We start from the raw sequence: 27,524 nt of genomic DNA, 5'->3' as shown, positions 1-27,524 counted from the left end.
CTCACTGCATTATGGGCGGCACAGTGATTAGGTGGATTAGCCATGCTAAATTGCCCCTTAGTGTCCAAAGATATGTAGATTAGATGGATTGGCCATGCTAAATGTGTGGGAGTTACGGGGATAGGGTGGGGGAAAGGGCCTGGGTAAGATAGGCTGTCAGCAAATTGGTGCATGTACCGAATGGCCTCTTTCTGCACTGTAAGGATTCTATTAGATATCGCTCTTGGGGCTAAAGGCATTAAGGGATGTGAGAGGAAGGGGGCATTAGGATATTGAATTTGATGATCAGCCATGATCAAAATGAATGGTGGAACAGGCTTGAAGGGCCGAATTGTTTTTCTTATTCATTCGTGGGACATGGGCGTCGCTGGCTGGCCAGCATTTATTGCCCATCCCTAGTTGCCCCTTGAGAAGGTGGGGGTGAGCTGCCTTCTTGAATCGCTGCAGTCCACGTGCTGTAGGTTGACCCACAATGCCGTTAGGGAGGGAATTCCAGGATTTTGACCAGTGACTGTGAAGGAACGGCCGATATATTTCCAAGTCAGGATGGTGAGAGGCTTGGAGGGGAACTTGCAGGTGGTGGTGTTCCCATGTATCTGCTGCCCTTGACCTTCTAGATGGAAGTGGTTGTGGGTTTGGAAGGTGCTGTCTCAGGATCTTTGGTGAATGGCCTGCTTCTAGTTTCTACTTTCCTATTGGTGCCCTTAGTGTCGAATAATGTACAGGATAGGTGGGTTTCCATGGTAAATGCATGGGGTTATAGGGATAGTGGCGGGGGGGAGGGGGATAGGTGGTTGTGTGGGGAGAGGTATGAATGAGGGCCTGGGTAAGATTCGGAGCCGGTGCAGGCTCGACGGGCCAAATGGCCTCCTTCTGCACCATCAGGATCCTATGACTATGTTGAAGGAAAGCAGGGGCGTTCTCCCCAGTGTCCTGGCCAACATTCATCCCTCAATCAACATCACTAAAAACGAGTGCTGATCATTGGTCACATTGCTGTTTGTGGGAACGTTAATTATTGGGCACCAATTTTTCCCAAAATTGCAAACTATTTAATTCAGAATTCCTCAAAAGTATTTAGTTGGCTTAAAACGCTTTGAGATGCCGTGAGGTTGTGAAAGGCACTATATAAATGCAATTCTTTCTTTTTTTTTGTGGGGTTCAACCAAACCCAACTCTCTGCCACTGTGTAAGACTGTAAAGGGACAAAACCATTGTGGTGACTGTAATTCTCTCCCGCAGAGGGCTGGAGAGACCGGGTCGTTAAGTAGGTTCAAGGCTGAGATAGACTGATTTTTGATCAGTAAGGGAATCTAGGGTGATGGGGATAAGGCAGGAAAATGGAGTTGAGGATTATCACATCAGATCAGTCATGGTCGCACTGAATGACGGAGCAGACTCGATGGGCTGAATGGCCGACTTCTGCTTCTATGTCTTATGGTTTCATAGAATCCCTACAATGTAGAAGGAGGCCATTCGGCCCATCGAGTCTGCACCATCCACATTCTCACCCAGGCCATTTTCCCATAACCCCACATATTTGCTCTGCGAGTCCCCCTGACACTCAGGGGAAATTTAGCATGGCCAATCCACCTTGCCTTCATGGTGGCACAGTGGGTTAGCACTGCTGCCTCACAGCGCCAGGGACCCGGGTTCAATTCCCGGCTTGGGTCACTGTCTGCGTGGAGTCTGCACGTTCTCCCTGTGTCTGCGTGGGTTTCCTCCGGGTGCTCCAGTTTCCTCCCACAGCCCGAAAGATGGGCTGGTTAGATGCATCGGCCGTGCTAAATTCTCCCTCAGTGTTACCCGAACAGGCGCCGGAGTGTGGCGACCAGGGGATTTTCACAGTAACTTCACTGCAGCGTTAATGTAAGCCAACTCGTGACACTGATAAATAAATAAACAATTGGGACACTAAGGGGCAATTTAGCATGGCCAATCCACCTAACCTGCACATCTTTGGACATTAAGGGACAATTTAGCATGGCCAATCCACCTAACCTGCACATCTTTGGACACTAAGGGGCAAATTAGCATGGCCAATCCACCTAACCTGTACCTCTAGGGTCACTCAGGGGCAATTTAGCATGGCCAATCCACCTAACCTGCACATCTTTGGACACTAAGGGGCAGTTTAGCATGGCCAATCCACCTAACCTACACATCTTGAGTCACTCAGGTGCAATTTAGCATGGCCAATCCACCTAACCTGTACATCTTTGGACACTACGGGGCAAATTAGCGTGGCCAATCCACCTAACCTGCACATCTTTGGCCACTAAGGGGCAAATTAGCGTGGCCAATCCACCTAACCTGCACATCTTTGGACACTAAGGGGCAATTTAGCATGGCCAATCCACCTAACCTGCACATCTTTGGACACTAAGGGGCAATTTAGCATGGCCAATCCACCTAACCTACACATCTTGAGTCACTCAGGTGCAATTTAGCATGGCCAATCCACCTAAAATGTACATCTTTGGCATGTGGGAGAGAGCCGGAGCACCTGGAGGAAACCCACGCAGACACGGGGACAACGTGCAGACTCCACACAGACAGTGAACCAGGCTGGGAATCGAACCCCGGGTCCCTGGCGCAGTGAGGCAGCAGCGGTAACCACTGTGCCTCCATGGTGCCCATGAATTGAAATGCTGGTCAGAGGACGGGCATGGAGATGCAACTGAACTTTATTATAATCAAACAACAGGCTCACTGTCAAAATCAGTTTTGCCGAGAGGGATTTCGAGACAGGGTTTGGAAACAAGACCAACGCAGGGTAGACGTGTTGTTACATGAAGGTAAGTTTTTGATGGATTTAACTACACAAATATGTTTCATTTGTAAACCAGCTCTTAATTACCACTTCAAAAGGAAATGATCAAACTGTTTACCTAGCTCCAAATATTAAATGACATGTGTATCTGTACGAGTGTAAAAATAGCCCAACGAATACAAATCCCGTCTTGTCTATATGCAAATTATTACATTACACTTCAAACAAAAATACTAAAAAAAAACCATGAATTATTTACAATATGGAGAGCAGCTCGTCAGCAGCACAGCACAAAATTATCACACAAGTCAGGTTGCCTGTAATCTCTGACTAACTTTAGCAATCACACTTCAAGCAGAACCAAAAGGGAAGCCAAGAATTTCATCTCGAACCCCACAAAAAAACTCGCTGGTTCCTTTCACCCAGCCTGCAATCCCCCTGCCATCGAGAAGCAATTCAGCTCTCACTGACCCCACCCTCCCCCAGCCCAGCCTGAGGGAGATACGACTTCACCTCATCAGCAGAATAACGGAAGCATAGAATCCCTACAGCGCAGGAAGAGGCCATTCGGCCCACGGAGTCGGCACCGACTCTCCGAAAGAGCATCCCACCCAGGCGCTCCCCGTAACCCAGTGCATTTACTCTCGCTAATCCACCCAACCCGCACATCTTTGGACACTAAGTGACAACTTAGCACGGCCGATCCACCTAACCTACACATCTTTGGACAATAAGGGGCAATTTAGCATGGCCAATCCACCTCACCTGCACTTCTTTGGACAATAAGGGGCAATTTAGCATGGCCAATCCACCTCACCTGCACATCTTTGGACACTAAGGGGCAATTTAGCATGGCCAATCCACCTAACCTACACATCTTTGGACAATAAGGGACAATTTAGCATGGCCAATCCACCTAACCTGCACATCTTTGGACACTAAGGGGCAATTTAGCATGGCCAATCCACCTCACCTACACATCTTTGGACAATAAGGGGCAATTTAGCATGGCCAATCCACCTCACCTACACATCTTTGGACACTAAGGGGCAATTTAGCATGGCCAATCCACCTCACCTACACATCTTTGGACAATAAGGGGCAATTTAGCATGGCCAATCCACCTCACCTGCACTTCTTTGGACAATAAGGGGCAATTTAGCATGGCCAATCCACCTCACCTGCACATCTTTGGACAATAAGGGGCAATTTAGCATGGCCAATCCACCTCACCTGCACATCTTTGGACACTAAGGGGCAATTTAGCATGGCCAATCCACCTAACCTACACATCTTTGAACAATAAGGGACAATTTAGCATGGCCAATCCACCTCACCTGCACATCTTTGGACACTAAGGGGCAATTTAGCATGGCCAATCCACCTCACCTGCACTTCTTTGGACAATAAGGGGCAATTTAGCATGGCCAATCCACCTCACCTGCACTTCTTTGGACAATAAGGGGCAATTTAGCATGGCCAATCCACCTCACCTACACATCTTTGGACACTAAGGGGCACATTTTTAAAATCAAAGCATTTCTTGACCAGAGACAGGTGTTGGTCAGAGGTGATAGTGAAATGGGATGGTATATATTAGAATGCAGGCGGCTGAGCTTTGGATGGGCTGAAATCTATGGGAGCGGGAGGGGTGGGTAGAAGGTGGGGTGGAAGGTGGGGGTGGGGTGGAAGGTGGGGGTGAAGGTGGGGGTGGGGTGGAAGGTGGGGGTGGGGTGGAAGGTGGGGGGGTGTGTGGAGGTGGGGGGGGTGTGTGGAGGTGGGGGTGGGTGGAAGGTGGTGGGGTGTGTGGGTGTGTGGGTGTGGGGTTGGGTGTGGGGGTGGGTGGAAGTTGGGGGGGGCTGACCCTGGGACCACTGGGGGAGTCGAGTCGGAGAGTAAGGAAGGACTGGAGGAGATAATGGGGAAGCTGCGGCCGGGGCAGGCCATGTTACGGAGCTGCGTATCAGACACTTACTCGGAACCCGGTTGATGGCTTTTAACGGCCTCAGGACGCGAACTGTCCGGATCGCGGAGAGACTGACGTTCTGCAAATCCAGCGAGTACTCCACCATTCTGTGAGAAAGACAGAACCGGACACAAGATCAGCACATGCACTTTCCCCGCGGAGAGAGAGACTCGCCTTTCCACAACACCCTTCACAACCTCAGGAAAGCTCCAAGTGTTTTACGGCCAGTGGAAATCCTCATGTCGTGCAGTCAGTGTCGTGATATGCCGTTTCTACACAGCAAGATCCCACAACCAGCCATGCAATCAGCAATCTGCCTGAAAGGGCGCTGGAAGCAGATTCAATAGGAACATTTAAAAAGGGAATTGGGTAAATCCTTGGGAGGAACAAAAATATGAGGGGGCTATGGGGAAAGCAAGTGGGATTAGAACATAAGAACTAGGAGCAGGAGTCGGCCATCTGGCCCTCCAAGCCTGCTCCGCCATTCAATAAGATCACGGCTGATCTTTTCGTGGACTCAGCTCCACTTACCTGCCCGCTCACCATAACCTTTAATTCCTTTACTGTTCAATAAGGTATCTATCCTTGCCTTAAAAACATTCAATGAGGTAGCCTCAACTGCCTCACTGGACAGGGAATTCCACAGATTCACAACCCTTTGAAGAAGTTCCTCCTCAACTCAGTCCTAAATCTGCTCCCCCTTATTTTGAGGCTATGCCCCCTAGTTCTAGTTTCACCCACCAGTGGAAACAACTTCCCTGCTTCTATCTTATCTATTCCCTTCATAATCTTATATGTTTCTATAAGATCTCCCCTCATTCTTCTGAATTCCAGTGAGTATAGCCCCACTCTACTCAGTCTCTTCTCATAAACCAACCCCCTCAACTCCGGAATCAAGCTAGTGAATCTCCTCTGCATCCCCTCCAGTGCCAGTGTATCCTTTCTCATGTAAGGAGACCAAAACTGTACACAAAACTGTAATTAATTGCATAGCTCTTTCAAAGAGCTAGCACAGATGCAATGGGCCGAATGGTCTCTCGCTGTGCTGTATGATTCGAAGTGTAAGGCTTTTAAACTTTGTACAATTCAGATATTTTTGCTATTTAGAAATCCTGCCCTTGGCTCACTTTCTATAACCTCGCCAACCTATCACCAACATTCCACTCTCTACAGAAACACATCTCATTGTCTCCTGAACACTTGGTTTCAACTGAACAGCTGCAGTTACATGTTCACCAATAACTCCCGAACCTTTTCAGTACCGCTTTCCCCAAACTTCCCTTTCCAGTTGGCGTGTCAGGTCTGCAACACTGGGTGGCACGATGGCACAGTGGTTGGCGCTGTTGCCTCACAGCGCCGGGGACCCGGGTTCAATTCCAGCCTCGGGTCACTGTCTGTGTGGAGTTTGATGTGGAGATGCCGGCGTTGGACTGGGGTAAACACAGTAAGAGTTTTAACAACACCAGGTTAAAGTCCAACAGGTTTATTTGGTAGCAAACGCCACTAGCTTTCGGAGCGCTGCTCCTTCGTCAGGTGAGTGGGAGATCTGCTCATAAACAGCAAACAGGGCATATGAAGACACAAACTCAATTTACAGAATAATGAATAATGATTGGAATGCGAGTCTTTACAGCTAATCAAGACTTAAAGGTACAGACAGTGTGAGTGGAGGGAGCATTAGCACAGGTTAAAGAGATGTGTATTGTCTCCAGACAGGACAGTTAGTGAGACTTTGCAAGTCCAGGCAAGTCGTGGGGGTTACAGATAGTGTGACATGAACCCAAGATCCCGGTTGAGGCCATCCTCATGTGTGCAGAACCTGGCTATCAGTCTCTGCTCAGCGACCCTGCGCTGTCGTGTGTCGTGAAGGCCGCCTTGGAGAACGCTTACCCGAAGATCAGAGGCTGAATGCCCGTTCTGAGCAGCGCTCCGAAAGCTAGTGGTGTTTGCTACCAAAAAAAACCTGTTGGACTTTAACCTGGTGTTGTTAGTCTCCTTGCAGTGTGTGGAGTTTGTACATTCTTGCCGTGTCTGTGTGGGTTTCCTCCGGGTGCTCCGGTTTCCTCCCACAGTCCAAAGATTAGGTGGATTGGCCATGCTAAATTGCCCCTTAGCGTCCAAAGATGTGCAGGTTAGGTGGATTGGCCATGCTAATTGCCCCTAGGTGGATTTGGTGGGGGGGATGATGAGAGACAAGGACTTTGTTTTAACAGCGGCTCTGACAATGCAGTTCCCTCTGCAGTATCTCAGAGTCTCCATCCTGGGGCTTGAACCCAGGTCTGTTCTAAATCAGACGGAAGAGTCTTATCGACTGAGACGCAGCGGACAGCCAGCGTTAAGACAAAATAACAGACGCCGCACGACAACAAGATGTTCAGCAGGTGTCTTCCCTGTCGGAAGTTGTGTGGGAGTCACAACCTCAGAGTAAAGGGGCGACCCTTTAGAACTGAGATGAGGAGGAATTTTTTCAGCCAGAGGGTGGTGAATCTGTGGAATTCATTGCCACAGAGGAGGTTGGGTCATTGAGTGTCTTTAAGACAGAGATAGATAGGTTCTTGATTGGTAAGGGGCTCAAAGGTTACGGGGAAAAGGCGGGATTTGATTTGATTTATTATTGTCATATGTATTAGTATACAGTGAAATGTATTGTTTCTTGCCTGCTATAGAATCCTACAGTGCAGAAGGAGGCCATTCGGGTCTGCACCGACCACAATCCCACCCAGGCCCTATCCCCATAATCCCATGCATTTACCCTAGCTAGACCCCCTAACACTAAGGGGCAACTTTAGCATGGCCAATCCACCTAACCTGCACATCTTTGGACACTATGCGGCAATTTAGCATGGCCAATCCACCTAACCCGCACATCTTTGGACACTAAGGGGCAATTTAGCATGGCCAATTCCCATAAGCTGCACATCTTTGAACACTAAGGGGCAATTGGCATGGCCAATCCATCTGACCCACACATCTTTGGACACCTAGGGGCAATTTAGCATGGACAATCTACCTAAACCGCACATCTTTGGACACTAGAACCATAGAACCATAGAAAATTACAGCTCAGAAACAGGCCTTTTGGCCCTTCTTGTCTGTGCCGAAACATTATATGCCCAGTCCGACTGACCTGCACTTGGACCATATCCCTCCACACCCCTCTCATCCATGAACCCGTCCAAGTTTTTCTTAAATGTTAAAAGTGACCCCGCATTTACCACTTTATCCGGCAGCTCATTCCACCACTCTCTGCGTGAAGAAGCCCCCCCTAATATTCCCTTTAAACTTTTCTCCATTCACCCTTAACCCATGCCCTCTGGTTTTTTTCTCCCCTAGCCTCAGCGGAAAAAGCCTGCTTGCATTCACTCTATCTATACCCATCAAAATCTTATACACCTCTATCAAATCTCCCCTCAATCTTCTACGCTTCAGGGAATAAAGTCCCAACCTATTCAATCTCTCTCTGTCACTCAGCTTCTCAAGTCCCGGCAACATCCTTGTGAACCTTCTCTGCACCCTTTCAACCTTATCTACATCCTTCCTGTAACTAGGTGACCAGAACTGTACACAATACTCCAAATTCGGCCTCACCAATGCCTTATATAACCTTACCATAACACTCCAACTTTTATACTTGATACTCCGATTTATAAAGGCCTTGTACCAAAGGCACTCTTTACGACCCTATCCACCTGTGACGTCACTTTTAGGGAATTCTGTACCTGTATTCCCAGATCCCTCTGTTCAACTGCACTCTTCAGAGTCCTACCATTTACCCTGTATGTTCTACTTTGATTTGTCCTTCCAATGTGCAATATCTCACACTTGTCTGCGTTAAATTCCATTTGCCATTTTTCAGCCCATTTTTCTAGTTGGTCCAAATCCCTCTGCAAGCTTTGAAAACCTTCCTCACTGTCCACTACACCTCCAATCTTTGTATCATCAGCAAACTTGCTGATCCAATTTACCACATTATCATCCAGATAATTGATATAGATGACAAACAACAATGGACCCAACACCGATCCCTGCGGCACACCACTAGTCACAGGCCTCCACTCAGAGAAGCAATCCTCCACAACCACTCTCTGGCTTCTTCCATTGAGCCAGTGTCTTATCCAATTTACTACCTCCCCATGTATACCCAGCGACTGAACCTTCCTAACTAACCTCCCATGAGGGACCTTGTCCAAGGCCTTACTGAAATCCAGGTAGACAACATCCACCGCCTTCCCTTCATCCACTTTCCTGGTAACCTCCTCGAAAAACTCTAATAGATTGGTCAAACATGACCTACCACGCACAAAGCCATGTTGACTCTCCCTAATAAGTCCCTGTCTATCCAAATATTTGTAGATCCTATCCCTTATCACACCTTCCAATAACTTGTCCACCACCGACGTCAAACTTACTGGCCGATAATTTCCCGGATTTCTTTTGGAACCTTTTTTAAACAACGGAACAACATGAGCCACCCTCCAATCATCCGGCACCTCCCCCGTGAATACTGACATTTTAAATATGTCTGCCAGGGCCCCTGCAAGTTCAACACTAGCTTCCCTCAAGGTCCGTGGGAATACCCTGTCCGGTCCTGGGGATTTATCCACTCTGATTTGCCTCAAGACAGCGAGCACCTCCTCCCCTTTAATCTGTAAAGGTTCCATGGCCTCCCTACCAGTTTTCCCTATTTCCGTAGACTCCATGCCCGTTTCCTCAGTAAATACAGATGCAAAAAAACCATTTAGTATCTCCCCCATCTCTTTTGATTCCATACACAGTCTACCACTCTGGTCTTCAAGAGGACCAATTCTGGCATGGCCAATCCACACACATCTTTGGACACTATGCGGCAATTTAGTATGGCCAATCCACCTAACCTGCACATCTTTGGGTTGTCACATTACTGCTCGTGGGGGGTTTGCTGTGAGCGCATTAGCTGCCACACACATTATATTCGAACAGTGACTGGATTTCAAAAGGGCTTCGGAATGGTCTGAGATTATGAAGGGTGCTGTGGAAATGAAATTCTTCCTCATTTAAATTGTACAAATGCCATTGCCAGTTGGAACATGAAGACAGCTCAATTCCACCAGAACTCCACACACAAGAACACAAGAACTAGAAGCAGGATAGGCCATTTGGCCCTTCAAGCCTGTCCCGCCATTCAATACCATCATGGCTGATCTATGCTGGACTCAGCTCCTTCTCCATTTTCCCCGTCGTTCTCTATTCCTCGGTCGATCAAATATTTATCCACCTCCAGTTTAAATACTTCTAATGATCCAGCCTCCAGCACCCTTTGGGGCGGAGAATCCCAGAGATTCACCACCCTCTGCGAGGAGAAATTTCTACACACCTCTGTGAAATGATTGGCCCTTTATCTTGTAGCGATGTCCCCTTGTTCCAGACTCTCCCACTGGTGAAAACATCTCACCATCTACCCTGTCAGGCTCCCTCAGGATCTGATATGTTTGAATAAGGTCACCCCCTCACTCTTCTAAACTCCAAGGCATACAGAGCTGGACTATTTAATCTCTCTTGATAGGACAACCCTCTCATCCCAGGAATTGGCCTGGTGAATCTCCTTTGGACTGCCTCCAGTGTTACTGTATCCTTTTTTAGGTCAGGGGATCAAAACTGTGTGCATTATTCCAGGTGGGACCTCACCAACACCCTGTACAATTGCAACAAAATCTCACTATTTTTAAACTCCAATTCCTTTGCAAAAAGGCCAAAATGCCGTTTGCCTTCTTAATGACTTGTTGGACCTGCCTGCTAGCTTTTTGTGATTCATGCACTAGAACACCCAGATCCCTCTGTACTTCACTCACCCGCAGTCTCTCTCCATTTAGATAATAATCTGCCTTTTGACTCCTTCTATCAAAGTGCGCGGCCTCACACTTTCCCGACTAACTGTCCTGGCTTGAGACAATACACATCTCTTTAACCTGTGATTATCCCTCTCTCCACTCGCACTGTCTGTACCTGTAAAGACTCGCATTCCAACCATTATCTTGCAATTGTGCCTTTGTCCATATATGTCATGTTTGTGAAACCTCCCTCTCCACTCACCTGATGAAGGAGCAGCGCTCCGAAAGCTCGTGATTCCAAATAAACCTGTTGGACTTTAACTGGTGTTGTGAGACTTCTTACTGTGCCCACCCCAGTCCAACGCCGGCATCTCCACATCATGGCATCTCCTCATTCAACTCCATTTGGCAGGTTTTCACCCAGTCACCCAGTCTATCCGTATCCTGCTGCAGAATCACAATACCCTCATCACAACCTGCCCTTACACCTATCTTTGTATCACCTTCATTGTGGTGTCAGTGCTGACTCCCAGAATTGGTTTGATTTCTGAGGTTAATATTCAGTCACTCGTTGGACTTTAGTAATGTCTGCAGGGGAGGGTTCTTGAGACCAGCAGGGGGTACGGAGGATAAACCTCCCTAAGCTTTCATCTTCAGGAGGGAATATTGTGGGGTTTCTTTTTAGCAAGTTGGGAGAGAGGCAAAGCATTTAAACCACTTTTAGCCTCATCAGCTTCCAGAGGCGCACGAAGGAAGGTGCTTAGATTTCAGATCATGGGCTGGCTTCTCGAGGGAGTCGGTACCAACACAATGACAGGGCCACAGACGCTCTGTACAAGGTCACCTTCATCCTGAAAGCTGAATGCATGCACTCGGATCACAGCTGCCAATCCCTGATCTATCGGCCCAGTTCACGTCTCAGATCCATCAAGCCAGCCGACTCTGCTGCCTCGGGGTGGGGGGCGGCGAGAGAGCGGGCAGCGCGCAGAGTTCCCCATCCCGCTGCCAATCGGCCAAGGTGGGCGGCACTACCTGCTGTCTCTAAAGGGTTAAACGAAACTCCCAGGGCACACTGAGAGGCAGCAGGCGTCCCGGGTCTCTGAAGGAGTTGAAAGAAGGAGATGTGAACATTGCACAAGGAACGAAACTGGACAAACCACAATGCACCAAGGTCAACTTTCAATGCATAACTGAGCTGGTAGTGATTGGGTAACAGAACCACATCTGCATGCCCAGAATGGAATGAAGTAGATTGGTTATGTGTAAACAATTGGATAGAAATAGTGAATAAAGAATGTGTAACTTTGTGATTGGTGAATGCAAATCAACTTTTATCTGCATCGTGTTATAAGAATGATGGATTGTAGTTGATCTGGGAGCTTACACTCTATCCAGCCTCGGAGTAACTCCCCGCTGTACGCTTGAATGAACTGGTGAAATCTGAGTCTGGTCTGGTCTCTGAGGAATCAGAGAATCCTGGACCACCTCCCCCAGCTCCCCCCACTCTCAATCTCAAATTCTGACCACCATCTGTCCCTGTGACTTTTAGAGTCCCAACAGTGAAGAAGGAGGTAATTCAGCCCATCGGGTCTGCACTGACTCTCCGACAGAGAATCTTACACAGGGGCGGCACGGTAGCACAGTGGGTTAGCACTGCTGCTTCACAGCTCCAGGGACCTGGGTTCGATTCCCGGCTCGGGTCACTGTCTGTGTGGAGTTTGCACATTCTCCTCGTGTCTGCGTGGGTTTCCTCCGGGTGCTCCGGTTTCCTCCCACAGTCCAAAGATGTGCGGGTTACGTTGATTGGCCATGCTAAAATTGCCCCTTAGTGTCCTGGGATGCGTAGATTAGAGGGATTAGTGGGTAAAATGTGTAGGGATATGGGGGTGGGGCCTGGGTGGGATTGTGGTCGGTGCAGACTCGATGGGCCGAATGGCCTCTTTCTGTACTGTAGGGTTTCTATGATTGAACTTCTATGATTGAGGCCCTATCCCCGTAGCCCCACACATCTACTCCACTAATACTCCTAACCTGCACATCTTTGGACACTAAGGGGCAATTTAGCATGACCAATCCACTTAACCTACACATCTTCGGACGCTAAGGGTCAATTTAACATGGCCAATCCACCTAATCTACACATCTTTGGACACTAAAGGGCAATTTAGCATGGCCAATCCATCTAACCTACACATCTTTGGATACTAAGGGACAATTTAGCATGACCAATCCACTTAACCTACACATCTTCGGACACTAAGGGTCAATTTAACATGGCCAATCGACCTAATCTACACATCTTTGGATACTAAGGGACAATTTAGCATGACCAATCCACCTAACCCGCACATCTTTGGACACTAAGGGTCAATTTAGCATGGCCAATCCACCTAACCTGCACATCTTTGGACACTAAGGGTCAATTTAGCATGGCCAATCCACCTAACCTGCACATCTTTGGAGTGTGGGAGAAAACCGGAGCACCCGGAGGAAACCCACGCAGACATGGGGAGAACGTGCAAACTCCACGCAGACAGTGACCTGAGGCTAGAATTGAATCCGGGTCCCTGGCGCTGTGAGGCAGCAATGCTAACCACTGTGCCACTGACTAAAAAGTCGAACCCAGAACGCTACCCACTGGAGAGGCCTCCTAAAACGGGCACCAATACTATCGCTCCTCCAAAAAATAAAAAATATCTGGAATTAAGAATCTACTGATGACCATGAAACCATTGTCGGAAAAACCCATCTGGTTCACTAATGTCCCTTTAGGGAAGGAAATCTGCCATCCTTACCCAGTCTGGCCTACATTTGACCCCAGAGCCACAGCAATGTGGTTGACTCTCAACTGCCCTCCAAGGGAAACTAGGGATGGGCAATAAATGCTGGCCCAGCCAGCGACGCCCATGTCCCACGAATAAAAAAAAGACTCCCACCCATCTCAGCTTCAGAATGTTGAAAATGTTCAGGATTCGGTGATTGGGCAGCGACCCACAGGGGAACACTCCGTGAGAAACCCAGATAAGCTATTCAGCTGGGGCAGCATCACGGCCAAGCCTCTTCAGGGTATCAGCTTCAGACAGCGAGCAGACTTTGCAATCAGGGTAGAGGGGCTGGCCAGCGATCGGGGGCTGGACCCAGGATGATATGTCCTTGCTCTTTTTCTCGTTTCCCTGTCACCCCCCCCCACCTGAGATCAACCACCATCCGTTCAGACTGTGCGTGAGGGAGAAACGCAGTGTGTATTTATATATAGTCAATGCTGACAAACCGCTTCCGTCTGGAAATGTGTGAATCATCTATTTTTCCTTGCCAACTCCTGGAGGTGCTCAATATAAAGCCACCAGAATCCTGCATCTCGCTTCTGCCTAACTATCCTCGACTCAATCTCTCCACGTTCCGAGATTTCCCGTAGAATCATAGAATCCCGACAGTGCAGAAAGAGGCCATTCGGCCCATCGAGTCTGCACCGACCACAATCCCACCCAGGCCCTATAGCCGTCACCCCACACATTTACCCTGCCAAAACCCCCAACACTGGGGTCAATTTAGCACAGCCAATCGACCTAACCTGCACACCTTTGGATTGTGGGAAGAAACCGGAGCACCCGGAGGAAACCCACGCAGACACGGGGAGAACATGCAGACTCTGCACAGACAGTGACCCAAGCCGGGAATCGAACCCGGGTCCCTGGAGCTGTGAGGCAGCAGCACTAACCACTGTGCCACCCAATAGAATATCCGATGGATTTCTCAAGCTCATCACTGAGATCACCAAAACCATTTGCCAGAATTTTACCGACGTGCCGCCCAAGGCCAACCGAGATTGCCATTCTGCGAACCTCGCCCGCCCCGATTCCGTGGCGGGCATGCCGGTAAAATCTGCGCCACTTTGTTGGAATTCCACCAAATACCTGGCACCATCATCTCGACCCCCCCTTTTCCCAGCCACCTTCCGGAGTTGAACCTGACCATTCACAACCTTGGCGAGCTGAGTTCACCTTCCACAATTCTCTCCCCAGATGTCAGGTGAGATTCTACGGCCTCCCAGCCGTGTGTTTCCCACCAGCAGGAGGTGGCGTGTTGTTTGCTCGCGGCGGGATTCTCCAGTCCCGCCGCGCTCAATGGGAATTCCCATTGACATCACTCATTAAAAGGGGAAAATGAGGGAAAAGGGGATAGAATGATAGGTTGATAGACTTAACTAGGGGTCATAGTTTGAGGATAAGGGGTAAACCTTTTAGAACTGAGGTGAGGAGAAATTTCTTCACCCAGAGGGTGGTGAATGTGTGGAATTCACTGCCACAGAAAGTAGTTGAGGCCAAAACGTTGTGTGATTCCAAGGAGAATTGGGCAGCACGATGGCGCAGTGGTTAGCACTGCTGCCTCACAGCGCCAGGGGCCCGGGTTCAATTCCAGCCTCAGGTCACTGTCTGTGTGGAGTCTGCATGTTCTCCCCGTGTCTGCGTGGGTTTCCTCTGGGTGCTCCGGTTTCCTCCAACGGTCCGAAAGACGTGCGGGTTAGGTGGATTGGCCGTGCTAAATTGCCCCTTATTGTCAGGGGGACCAGCAGGGGGGTTACAAGGATAAGGCTTGGGTGGGATTGTTGTTGGTGCAGACTCAATGGACTAAATGGCCTCCTTTTGCACTGTAAGGATTCTATGATTCTAAGAAATTAGATATAGCTCTTGGGGCTAAAGGGTTCAAGGGATATGGGGGGGAAAGGGGGGGAATCAGGATATTGAATTTGATGATCAGCCATGATCAGAATGAATGGCGGAGCAGGCTCGAAGGGCCGAATGGCCTCCTCCTGCTTCTAGTGTCTATGTTTCTGTGACTGAGATGACGAGAGGGAGGGGGGGGGGGGGTTTGTCTGAAGCAGAAACACCACGGTCCCGATGGGCCGAATGGCCGGTCCCTGAGCCGCAGACCTGACAAAACCGCCCCCGTGATCGTATTGGTGGCGGGTTCCATCAAAACATTAATCCAAGATGACACCAAATCTACACCTGGCCCCAGCAGAATGAGTTGACTCTCTCTGCACCTTGTCTCACATAAACAGGCTGGCTGTCAATAAAGCTAATTTGTCCCAGTGATTGCCTCAATTATCCTTATTAATACCGCAGTTATTAAACACAACATGACACCTGTGAGACAGGATTTAACAGCTTGGCTCTACAACAGGTTTCACTGAAGTGAACAGGTCAGATAACCTTGTCACTTCTCCTATTGGAGAAGCATGTCTGAATTCCATTGCAAGCAAGTAAATCACTGCCTTTGTGCAACAATGCTCGGGTCCGCGGCGGAATCCTGCCTCCGTGCTGCTTTCATCTGAATCTACGGGCTGTTTGTTTCTCAGGCTGGTGCCTGCAAAGCATGCTGCTGTCTCAAACAATCAGCGTGTCTAAGGGCTGTTGCTTGGAAGAGCACAAAAGTTCCTTGTAAATCAAAGCAGGCTGACAAGAAATCCAGCAACAGTCCCTTCGGCACTTGAGTTTCTACTGACAAGAACCAAGAAAGGGCAGAGCAGGATCGAGGCTGACATCTTCAGCGATTGTCATGTGCAATCTTTCAGAAATCGCAAAGTGGATTTCCAGCATCCTTCCTGACTCATAAACATTCTGCGCCATTTTCCTGGAGTCTTGTTGACCCTGTCTTGGGGCGTGGGCGCGTGGATTGGAATCCTGCTCCTGCCCCTTGGGCCGGGTTGTCAACTCTGATGGGGTGGGCTTCATCGTGTGGTTTTCCTCATTGGCGTTGGCCGCACTAAATTCACCCTCGGTGGAACCCGAATAGGCGCCGGAGTGTGGCGACTAGGGGATTTTCACAGTAACTTAATTGCAGTGTTAATGTCAGCCTTACTTGTGACAGGTCGGTGGTGACGTTCACGAGGGGGTCATAGGTTCAAGGTGAAGGGGGGGAGGTTTAACACGGATATCAGAAGGACGTATTTTACACCGAGGGTGGTGGGGGCCTGGAATGCGCTGCCGGGCAAGGTGGTGGAGGCGGACACACTGGGAACATTTAAGACTTATCTAGACAGCCACATGAACGGAGTGGGAATGGAGGGATACAAAAGAATGGTCTAGTTTGGGCCAGGGAGCGGCGCGGGCTTGGAGGGCCGAAGGGCCCGTTCCTGTGCTGTATTGTTCTTTGTTCTTTGTTATTAAATAAGTAAAACTCTCGAGAATTGACTTGATTTATTATTGTCACATGTACAGGGATGCAGCGAAAAGTATTGTTTCTTACGCGCTATACAGACAAAGCATACCATTCATAGAGTACATAGGGGAGAAGGAAAGGAGAGAGTGCAGAATGTAGTGTCACAGTCATAGCTAGGGTGTAGAGAAAGATCAACTTAATGCGAGGTAGGTCCATTCAAAAGTCTGACAGCAGCAGGGAAGAAGCTGTTCTTGAGTCGGTTGGTCTGTGACCTCAGACTTTTGTATCTTCTTCCCAAAGGAAGAAGGTGGAAGAGAGAATGTCCGGGGTGCATGAAAGAACAAGGAAAACTACAGCACAGGAACAGGCCCTTCAGCCCTCCAAGCCTGCACCGACCATGCTGCCCGACTGAACTAAAGCCCCTTAAAAGAAACATCTTGCCAAAGTTTTGCATCTTGCACTCATCAGGACAAATAGAAGAATGCTACCTTTCAAACAATGATAGCAATTTATACTGCAGGAAAAAGGAGTGCACTCTATGTGGGGTCCTTGATTTATGCTGCCTGCTTTTCTGGGGGAACTAAGGGTCAAGTTACCATGACAAATCCACCCAACCTGCACATCTTTGGACACTAAGGGGCAATTTAGCATGGCCAATTCCCCTAACCTACACATCTTTGGACACTAAGGGGCAATTTAGCATGGCCAATCCACCGAACCTGCGCAACTTTGGACACTAAGGGACAATTTAACATAGAACATAGAACATAGAACAGTACAGCACAGAACAGGCCCTTCGGCCCACGATGTTGTGCCGAGCTTTATCTGAAACCAAGATCAAGCTATCCCACTCCCAATCATCCTGGTGTGCTCCATGTGCCGATCCAATAACCGCTTAAATGTTCCTAAAGTGTCTGACTCCACTATCACTGCAGGCAGTCCATTCCACACCCCAACCACTCTCTGCGTGAAGAACCTACCTCTGATATCCTTCCTGTATCTCCCACCACGAACCCTATAGTTATGCCCCCTTGTAATAGCTCCATCCACCCGAGGAAATAGTCTTTGAACGTTCACTCTATCTATCCCCTTCATCATTTTATAAACCTCTATTAAGTCTCCCCTCAGCCTCCTCCACTCCAGAGAGAACAGCCCTAGCTCCCTCAACCTTTCCTCATATGACCTACCCCCCAAACCAGGCAGCATCCTGGTAAATTTCCTCTGCACTCTTTCCAGCGCTTCCACATCCTTCTTATAGTGAGGTGACCAGAACTGCACACAATATTCCAAATGTGGTCTCACCAAGGTCCTGTACAGTTGCAGCATAACCCCACGGCTCTTAAACTCCAACCCCCTGTTAATAAAAGCTAACACACTATAGGCCTTCTTCACAGCTCTATCCACTTGAGTGGCAATCTTTAGAGATCTGTGGATATGGACCCCAAGATCTCTCTGTTCCTCCACAGTCTCCAGAACCCTACCTTTGACCCTGTAATCCACATTTAAATTAGTCCTACCAAAATGAATCACCTCACATTTATCAGGGTTAAACTCCATTTGCCATTTTTCAGCCCAGCTTTGCACCCTATCTATGTCTCTTTGCAGCCTACAACAGCCCTCCACCTCATCCACTACTCCACCAATCTTGGTGTCATCAGCAAATTTACTGATCCACCCTTCAGCCCCCTCCTCTAAGTCATTAATAAAAATCACAAAGAGCAGAGGACCAAGCACTGATCCCTGCGGCACTCCGCTAGCAACCTGCCTCCAATCCGAAAATTTTCCATCGACCACCACCCTCTGTCTTCGATCAGACAGCCAGTTACCTATCCAATCAGCCAACTTTCCCTCTATCCCACACCTCCTCACTTTCATCATAAGCCGACCATGGGGGACCTTATCAAACGCCTTACTAAAATCCATGTATATGAGATCAACTGCCCTACCTTCATCAACACACTTAGTTACCTCCTCAAAAAATTCTATCAAATTTGTGAGGCACGACTTGCCCTTCACGAATCCGTGCTGACTATCCCGGATTAATCCGCATCTTTCTAAATGGTCGTAAATCCCATCCCTAAGGACCTTTTCCATCAATTTACCAACCACCGAAGTAAGACTAACCGGTCTATAATTACCAGGGTCATTTCTATTCCCTGGAGTCACATGTAGGCCAGACCGGGTGAAGATGGCAGATTTCTAATGTTTATTTATTAGTGCCACATGTAGGCTTACATTAACACTGCAAGGAAGTTACTGTGAAAATCCCCCAGTCGCCACACTCCGGTGCCTGTTCGGGTACATTGAGGGAGAATTTAGCATGGCCAATCCACCTAACCTGCACACCTTTGGACAGTGGGGGGAAACCGGAGCACCCGGAGGAAACCCACGCAGACACGAGGAGAATGTGCAAGCCCGGGTTTGATTCCCAGCTTGGGTCACCGTTTGTGTGGAGTTTGCATGTTCTCCCCGTGTCTGCATGGGTTTCCTCTGGGTGCTCCGGTTTCCCCCCACAGTCCAAAGATGTATAGGTTAGGTGAATTGGCCATGCTAAATTCTCCCTCAATGTACCCGAACAGGCGCCAGAGTGTGGCGACTAGGGGATTTTCACAGTAACTTCATTGCAGTGTTAATGTAAGCCTACATGTGGCACTAATAAATAAACATTAGAAATCTGCCATCTTTACCCGGTCTGGCCTACATGTGACTCCAGAGCCACAGCAATGTGGTTGACAGAGGGTGGTGAGTGTCTGGAACAAGTTGCCAAAGGTAGTAGTAGAGGCGGGTACAATAGGGCGGCACGGTAGCACAGTGGTTAGCACTGTTGCTTCACAGCTCCAGGGTCCCGGGTTCGATTCCCGGCTCGGGTCACTGTCTGTGTGGAGTTTGCACATTCTCCTCGCGTCTGCGTGGGTTTTCTCCGGGTGCTCCGGTTTCCTCCCACAGTCCAAAGATGTGCGGGTTAGGTTGATTGGCCAAGTTAAAAATTGCCCCTTAGAATCCTAAAATGTGTAGGTTAGAGGGATTAGCGGGTAAATATGTGGGGGTAGGGCCTGGGTGGGATTGTGGTCGGTGCAGACTCGATGGGCCGAATGGTCTCCTTCTGCACTGTAGGGTTTCTATGAATTTTGCCTTTTAAAAAGCATTTAGATAGTTACATGGGTACGATGGGATTTGGGCCAAATACGGGCAATTGGAACTAGCTTAGGGGTTAAAAAAAAGGTGGCATGGATAAGTTGGGTCGAAGGGCCTGTTTCCATGCTGTAAACCTCGATGACTCTATGACTCTTAAATGCCTCGGGCAGCTAGGGATGGGCAATAAATGCTCCAGCCAGCGAAGGCCACATCCCATGAACCAATATTTAAAAATCTCCAGGGTAACACCGGAGAGTTGGCAACACCAATCCTAACTCTGGCCTCTGTCAACAGGGGTCAGCGTACAGTGCATTGCATCGCAGTCAACCCGGATATTGGGTAGTCAGCTGGCCCACTTTGGTGATGGTGGGGGGGTAGAGGGGGTTCCCAATCAGGCTGTTCATCCCTCCCTCTCCCTCCCTCTCCCAGGACACCCTGTCCAACTCCCGCAATGAGGACTCCAGCTCAAACCCAGAGAAAAAGCGGAAAACGTGAGATCAGAGGCCGCTCCCTCTCGCGGGGACCTGACGGAGGGGTTGGAGAGAGAGAGTTCTTCACGAGGTGGTTTCTGAAACATTGGATGCTTTAACACGAGGAGCAGTGGAGGCGGGATCACATGACATCTCTTAAAGAGAAGAGCAGGTAAATATTTGAAGAAGAGGCAGGCACAGACCCTCTAAAGCTGGAGCGCCGCAGTGGGATTAATTTAGGATTACTTTAGATTTAAAAAAAAAACCCTTGCACAGACACGAGGAACTGAATAACACCCTGCTGTTCTGTAAAACTTGCAAATTCTTTTGGACGGATTAACATTACTGAAGAGTTGAATCAACATTATGTAATATGACCAAGTCCAACAGTTCATTCCTCCCTCATAAAACTCCATCTTCAGTTTCTTAGCTGGAGCTACCTGCTTCATCATCTCACAGAGATGTTGTCGCAATCAGATTTCTGATTTGATTTGATTTATTATTGTCACATGTATTGGGAGACAGTGAAAAGTATTGTTTCTTTCATGCTATACAGACAAAGCATACCGTTCATAGAGAAGGAAAGGAGAGGGTGCAGAATGCAGTGTTACAGTCATAGCTCGGGTGTAGAGAAAGATCAACTTAATGCGAGGTAGGTCCATTCACTGTCTGTGCAGGGAAGAAGCTGTTCTTGAGTCGGTTGGTTCGTGACCTCAGACTTTTGTATCTTTTCGAACCCGGGTCCCCAGAACATTAGCTGAGTTTCTGAATTAATAATCTAGCCATAATACCATTGGCCATCACCTCTCTTAGATATGACCAGAGGCAGCCTAACAAACCCATTGCCCAATCAGAGAGCATGCAAACTTGGAATGATGGCGGGGTTGGGTGTTATTTTCAATTGCTCTGAGTTTGATTATGTGAGTCTGTTACTGTTCACGCTCACTGTGCTCGATTGGCTAAAGCCAGGGGTTAGTCTCAGAGAAGAGTAAACCAAGCTGCGGAAAGAGCCAGAAGCTGCAGTGTGTAACATGGAGCAGACATTTAAAAACATTGAATAGAACTTGTTATATATAAATGACACAACACAGCGCATTGGAGCTGGACAGGGACAGTGAGGGACATCCAACTTGAAACGGCCTCTGAAGATGTTGGAACTTAAAAAATAAACTCTGTCCACACATTGTCAGGGAGCTGCCCCTCTCCCCCAGAGAATCACAGAATCCTGACAGTGCAGAAAGAGGCCATTCGGCCCATCGAGCCTGCACTGACTTTCCGACAGAGCATCCCACTCAGGCTCCATCCCCATTGCCCCACGTATTTGGCCCACAAATCCCCCTAACCTACACATCTTGGGACGCTAAGGGGCAATTTACCTGAATAATCCACCTAACATACATATCTTTGGACACTAAGGGGCAATTTAGCACGGCCAATCCACCTAACCTGCACATTTTTGGAGTGTGGGAGGAAACCGGAGCACCCGGAGGAAACCCACGCAGACACGGGGAGAACGTGCAGACTCCGCACAGACAGTGACCCGAGGCTGGAATTGAACCCGGGCCACTGGCGCTGTGAGGCAGCAACGCTGACCCACTGTGCCACCGTGCCACTCCCACCCGCTTCCCGTCTATCATTGGGAAAACAGACAGCATCTGGTGAGTAGCTTCCGCTGGGGTTGACCAGCCTGGGAAGATCACCTGGAGGGGGGGGAACATGTCGACATACTGACCTGTCCATCCATCACCCGAACATCTGAACATCCTCCCAGCTGCATCATCAAAGCTTGCCCTGTGGGACTGGGCAGATTTCACCCTCTCTGTTCCATGCTGCACTGTCTCTGAGCCACTCTGACCAGATCTTGGCCAAAATGATCTCTGTCTCTCACACTGGATTTTCTGTCTCTGATTATTAAAGAGCTGATTATAAAATAATTTTACTTTCTTAGAACATAGAACATAGAAAAGCTACAGCACAAACAGGCCCTTCGGCCCACAAGTTGCGCCGAACAATTTCCTTACCTTCTAGGCTCATCTATAACCCTCTATCTCACTAACCTCCATGAACCTATCCAAAAGTCTCTTAAAAGACTCAATCGATTCCGCTTCCACCACCACTACCGGCAGCCGATTCCACGCACCCACCACCCTCTGAGTGAAAAGCTTACCCCTAACATCTCCTCTATACCTACGCCCCAGCACCCTAAACCTGTGGCCTCTCATGACAACCATTTCAGCCCTGGGTAAAAGCCTCTGAGAATCCACTCTATCAATACCTCTCAACATCTTATACACCTCTATCAGGTCACCCCTCATCCTTCGCCTCTCCAAGGAGAATAGACCTAGCTTTCTCAACCTATCCTCATAAAGCATACCACTTAATCCCGGCAACATCCTCGTAAATCTCCTCTGCACCCGTTCTATGGCTTCCACATCCTTTCTGTAATGAGGCGACCAGAACTGGGCACAGTACTCCAGGTGGGGTCTGACCAGGGTCCTATACAGCTGCAGCATTATCTCCCGATTTCCAAACTCAATTCCTCTATTGATGAAGGCCAGTATTCCATACGCCTTCTTAACCACAGCCTCTACCTGCGACGCTGCTTTGAGCGTCCTATGAACCCGGACCCCAAGATCCTTCTGTTCTTCCACACTGCCAAGTGTCTTACCCTTAATATTATATTCTTCCATCCTATTCGACCTGCCAAAATGAACCACCACACACTTATCTGGGTTGAAGTCCATCTGCCACTTCCCCGCATCTTATTTATGTCTCGTTGCAACTGCTGACATCCCTCTACACTATCCACAACACCTCTAACCTTTGTGTCATCAGCAAACTTGCCAACCCATCCTTCCACTTCCTCATCCAGGTCATTTATAAAAATCACAGAGCAAGGGTCCCAGAACAGATCCTTGGGGCACCCCACTGGTGACCGACCTCCACTCTGAAAAAGACCCATCGACAACCACACTTTGCCTTCTGTGGGCAAGCCAGTTCTGAATCCACAAAGCAACGTCCCCTTGTATCCCATGCCCCTTCACTTTCTCCATAAGCCTTGCATGGGGTACCTTATCAAACGCCTTACTGAAATCCATATAAACCACATCTACCGCTCTTCCCCCGTCTAAGTGTCTAGTCACATCTTCAAAAAACTCAATCAGGCTCGTAAGGCTTCTCTCGGCTTCTCTCGGCTTCTCTCGGCTTTTCCCTTTTTTTCTCAATGGTTGTCCATCACTCCAACAGTGTAGAGGGAGCTTTACTCTGTATCTAACCCCATGCTGCACCTGTCCTGGGAGTGTTTGATGGGGGACAGTGTAGAGGGAGCTTTACTCTGTATCTAACCCCGTGCTGTACCTGTCCTGGGAGTGTTTGATGGGGATAGTGTAGAGGGAGCTTTACTCTGTATCTAACCCCGTGCTGTACCTGTCCTGGGAGTGTTTGATGGGGACAGTATAGAGGGAGCTTTCGTCTGTATCTAACCGCGTGCTGTACCGCTCCTGGATGTGTTTGATGGGGGACAGTATAGAGGGAGCTTTACTCTGTATCTAACCCCGTGCTGTATCTGTCCTGGGAGTGTTTGATGGGGACAGTGTAGAGGGAGCTTTACTCTGTTTCTAACCCCGTGCTGTACCTGTTCTGGGAGTGTTTGATGGGGGACAGTATAGAGGGAGCTTTACTCTGTATCTAACCCCGTGCTGTACCTGTCCTGGGAGTGTTTGATGGGGACAGTGGAGAGGGAGCTTTACTCTGTATCTAACCCCGTGCTGTACCTGTCCTGGGAGTGTTTGATGGGGACAGTGGAGAGGGAGCTTTACTCTGTATCTAACCCCGTGCTGTACCTGTCCTGGGAGTGTTTGATGGGGACAGTGTAGAGGGAGCTTTACTCTGTTTCTAACCCTGTGCTGTACCTGTCCTGGGAGTGTTTGATACTGAAATTATATCCATAAATGAAAAGTCCTCCATTCTCAATACGAATGTTCTTCATCTTGATGAACAGACAACTCATAGAGCTAAAAACAAATGCAAAATATGAATAAACAGCAAGCGGTGTTGAGATAATCTCTAAGCCAGTACATTCACAGTCATGTCTCTCATTGAATGTCTTTTAAATTGGATGATTTCCAATAATATATTTTGCCCGATATTACAGCTTAAACGCAGGGACAGGAGAGAGATGGTGAGCTTGAAAGGCTTAGAGATGAGGCTACATTTAATTTTAAATTTACACTCTCAACTGTCAACAGCCCATAAGAAATAATTGCTCCTCTTCATATAAATGCTAATTTGCATTTTGACTTTGACGCTAAGAGCTGAGACTACTCCAGCTCCGCTCACACTTACCCGGACATCACGATGAAAAAATCCAACCGATTCCACGTGTCGCCAAGGTAACACTTCTTCCCCACAATCCCCAAGGCGACCATCTTGACCACCATCTCCATGGCGAAGAAGACGAAGATGAAGTCGTCAAAAGCCTGGAAAGTGAGAGTTAGTTTTTAAAGTGGTCGGAGATCGTGCTTCATGTTCAGTCAGCCTCTTCCCACCCGGAGGTGACCACTCCCCTCTCCCTGTGAACCCCTCCAGCCCAAAATCCCCTCCACGGCCTCTAATTCCGATGCCTCGCGCATCCCCGGCCTTTACCAGCCCTCCATTGGCGGCCCGTGTGGCTAAGCTCTGGAACCCTCTCCCCGCTTACCACACCGTCTCTTGAGGATGCTTCAAAAACAGCCCACCTCTTTGACCTGCCCCTAATGACTCCTCGCTTGGCCCAGTTCCATAACATTCCTGTGAATCACCTCAGGATGTTTTACCCTGTAAAAACTACTAAAGGGATACGAATTGTTGATGATCGCCTGTTATTTTTAACCAATAGTAGCCCCTTAAATCTTCCTCTTTAGTGGGAACAGAGGGACAAAGTATGTCAGGAACCCAGGTACAAGTTCTGAGGAAAAATCACCTTCAACTGCAAATTATCTCCCTCCACGACGCTGTCACCCTTGCTTAGAGTTTTCAGAACCTTCCTGTTTTCATTTCAGATTTCCAGCATCTGCACGATTTTGCTTTTATGCTCCTGATCCCCCGAGAATCTGCGCCCCCTCCCAATATATCCCAGACTGAGGGTTTAGCAGGGAGTGGTTCTTAGGGAGTATGCATGCATCTTGAGTTATTCCGAAGGAAAGAAAGATAAATTACCTACCTGTAATATCCTACATCTGTCACTCGAACAGTCTACGTCTTCACAGGGCTGGTACATTCCCAAGGTGACACAGTTGAGAAGGATGACGAGCATGCTGACATGCTCGAACCAAGTAAGGAACTGGAGTTAAGGAGAAGAAGCCACCAAATCTTGGCCTCAAGTGTGCGGTCTGCTCAGAGAAAAATACTCACCTTCGTCCGGAAGAATGTTTGTTGCAATAAGACAGGTGGTTGTTCTTAAAGGGAGCGAGGTGATGATTATATATTATTGGCAAAAGAAAACCAGCAGAGAAAGGAGAATCTTTTTTTATACAATGAGTTGGAATAGAATAGAATAGAATAGAATCCCTACAGTGCAGAAGGAGGCTATTCGGCCCATCGAGTCTGCACCGACCACAATCCCACCCAGGCCCCATTCCCGTAACCCCACATATTGACCCTAGCTAGTCCTCCTGACACTCGGGTCAATTTTAGCATGGCCAATCAACCTAACCCGCACATCTTTGGAGTGTGGGAGGAAACCGGAGCACCCGGAGGAAACCCACGCAGACACGGGGAGAATGTGCAGGCTCTGCACAGACAGTGACCCGAGGCTGGAATTGAACCCAGGTCCTTGGCGCTGTGAGGCAGCAGTGGTAACCACTGTGCCACCGTGCCGCCCCGTCTTTATAATCTGGTGTAATGCTGCCTGAAAGGATGTTTTCTTCTCTTCATTCATGGGACATGGGCGTCACTGGCCAGCATTTACTGCCCATCCCTTATTGCCCTTGTTTAGAGGGCAGTTGGGAGTCAACCACATTGCTGTGGCTCTGGAGTCACATGTAGGCCAGACCGGGTAAGGATGGCAGATTTCCTTCCTTAAGTTTATTTATTAGTGTCAAAAGTAGGCTTACATTAATAGTGCAATGAAATTAAGAACATAAGAAATAGGAGCAGGAGTAGGCCATCTAGCCCCTCGAACCTGCCCCGCCACTCAATAAGATCATGGCTGATCTGATAGTGGTTTAGTTCCACTTACCCGCCCGCTCCCCATAACCCTTAATTCCCTTATTGATCAGAAATCTATCTACCTGTGACTTAAACATATTTAACAAGGTAGCCTCCACTGCTCCACTGGGCAGAGAATTCCAGAGATTCACTACCCTCTGGGAGAAGAAGTTACTGTGAAAATCCCCTAGTCGCCATACTCCGGCGCCTGTTCGGGTAACACTGAGGGAGAATTTAGCATGGCCAGTGCACCCTAACCAGCACGTCTTTTGGAGTGTGGGAGGAAACCGAAGCACCCGGAGGAAACCCACACAGACACGGGGAGAATGTGCAGGGATTGAACCCGGGACGCTGACACTGTGAAGCATCAGTGCTAACCACTGTGCCGCCATCTGGACATTAAAGGGACATAAGTGAACCAGATGAGTTTTTCCGACAATGGTTTCATGGTCATCAGTAGATTCTGAATTCCAGATTTTTTTATTGAATTCAAATTCCACCATCTACTGTGGCGGGATTTGATCCTGGGTCCCCAGAACATTAGCTGAGTTTCTGGATTAATAGTTCAGCAATAATACCACTCGGCCACCGCCTCCCCCTGGTGGAAGCAAATTCAATATTAACCTTCCAAAGGGAATGGGATCAAAACTCAAACGGGCATGAATTTGCCTAGAATTGGATAAGGAGCAAGGGGGGGGGGCGGTGTGATTGATTGGACAGCTCCACCCAAGCGCCAGCACAGACACCGATGGGCCGAATGGACTCCTTCTGCGCTGCACCATTCGAAGATTCTACGTCCGTTGTGGGGGAAAAAAACATTGTTTTCCAGGCAAAACCCTGGTGGCCGCAATGGAGTCGGAAAGCACTGCTCAACTCCACTGACCTCTATTCCCCTCTCCAGACGTTGAGAGGCTGGTAGAGATTTTCGGGGAGCTCTGTGTGAGGGCAGAGTGGGGGGGTGGGGGTGGAAAGAGAAAAAAAATGAAACAAGGCAGCGGAAACGACAAAAAAAAATGGAATAATAA

The 27,524-nt window shown here is 48.6% G+C and overlaps 1 protein-coding gene across 1 annotated transcript in view; it reads right to left on the bottom strand.

Annotated features, from left to right (window-relative positions):
• Positions 1 to 25,618, bottom strand: part of LOC144509464 (voltage-dependent T-type calcium channel subunit alpha-1I-like) — a 232,987-nt gene extending 207,369 nt beyond the window's left edge. Inside the window, exons 1-3 of the mRNA XM_078238374.1 lie at positions 25,514 to 25,618; positions 24,658 to 24,791; positions 4,749 to 4,846 (exon numbers count right to left, since the gene is read on the bottom strand). Of these exons, the coding sequence (XP_078094500.1) occupies positions 4,749 to 4,846; positions 24,658 to 24,791; positions 25,514 to 25,606 (325 nt within the window). The 5' untranslated portion in view covers positions 25,607 to 25,618. The remainder of the gene's footprint in view (positions 1 to 4,748; positions 4,847 to 24,657; positions 24,792 to 25,513) is intronic.
• Positions 25,619 to 27,524: the final 1,906 nt, after the last annotated feature.

Source organism: Mustelus asterias, chromosome 21 (genome assembly GCF_964213995.1).
Source record: "Mustelus asterias chromosome 21, sMusAst1.hap1.1, whole genome shotgun sequence".
Lineage (NCBI taxonomy): Eukaryota > Metazoa > Chordata > Chondrichthyes > Carcharhiniformes > Triakidae > Mustelus > Mustelus asterias.
This window is presented reverse-complemented; position numbering and strand designations above follow the sequence as displayed.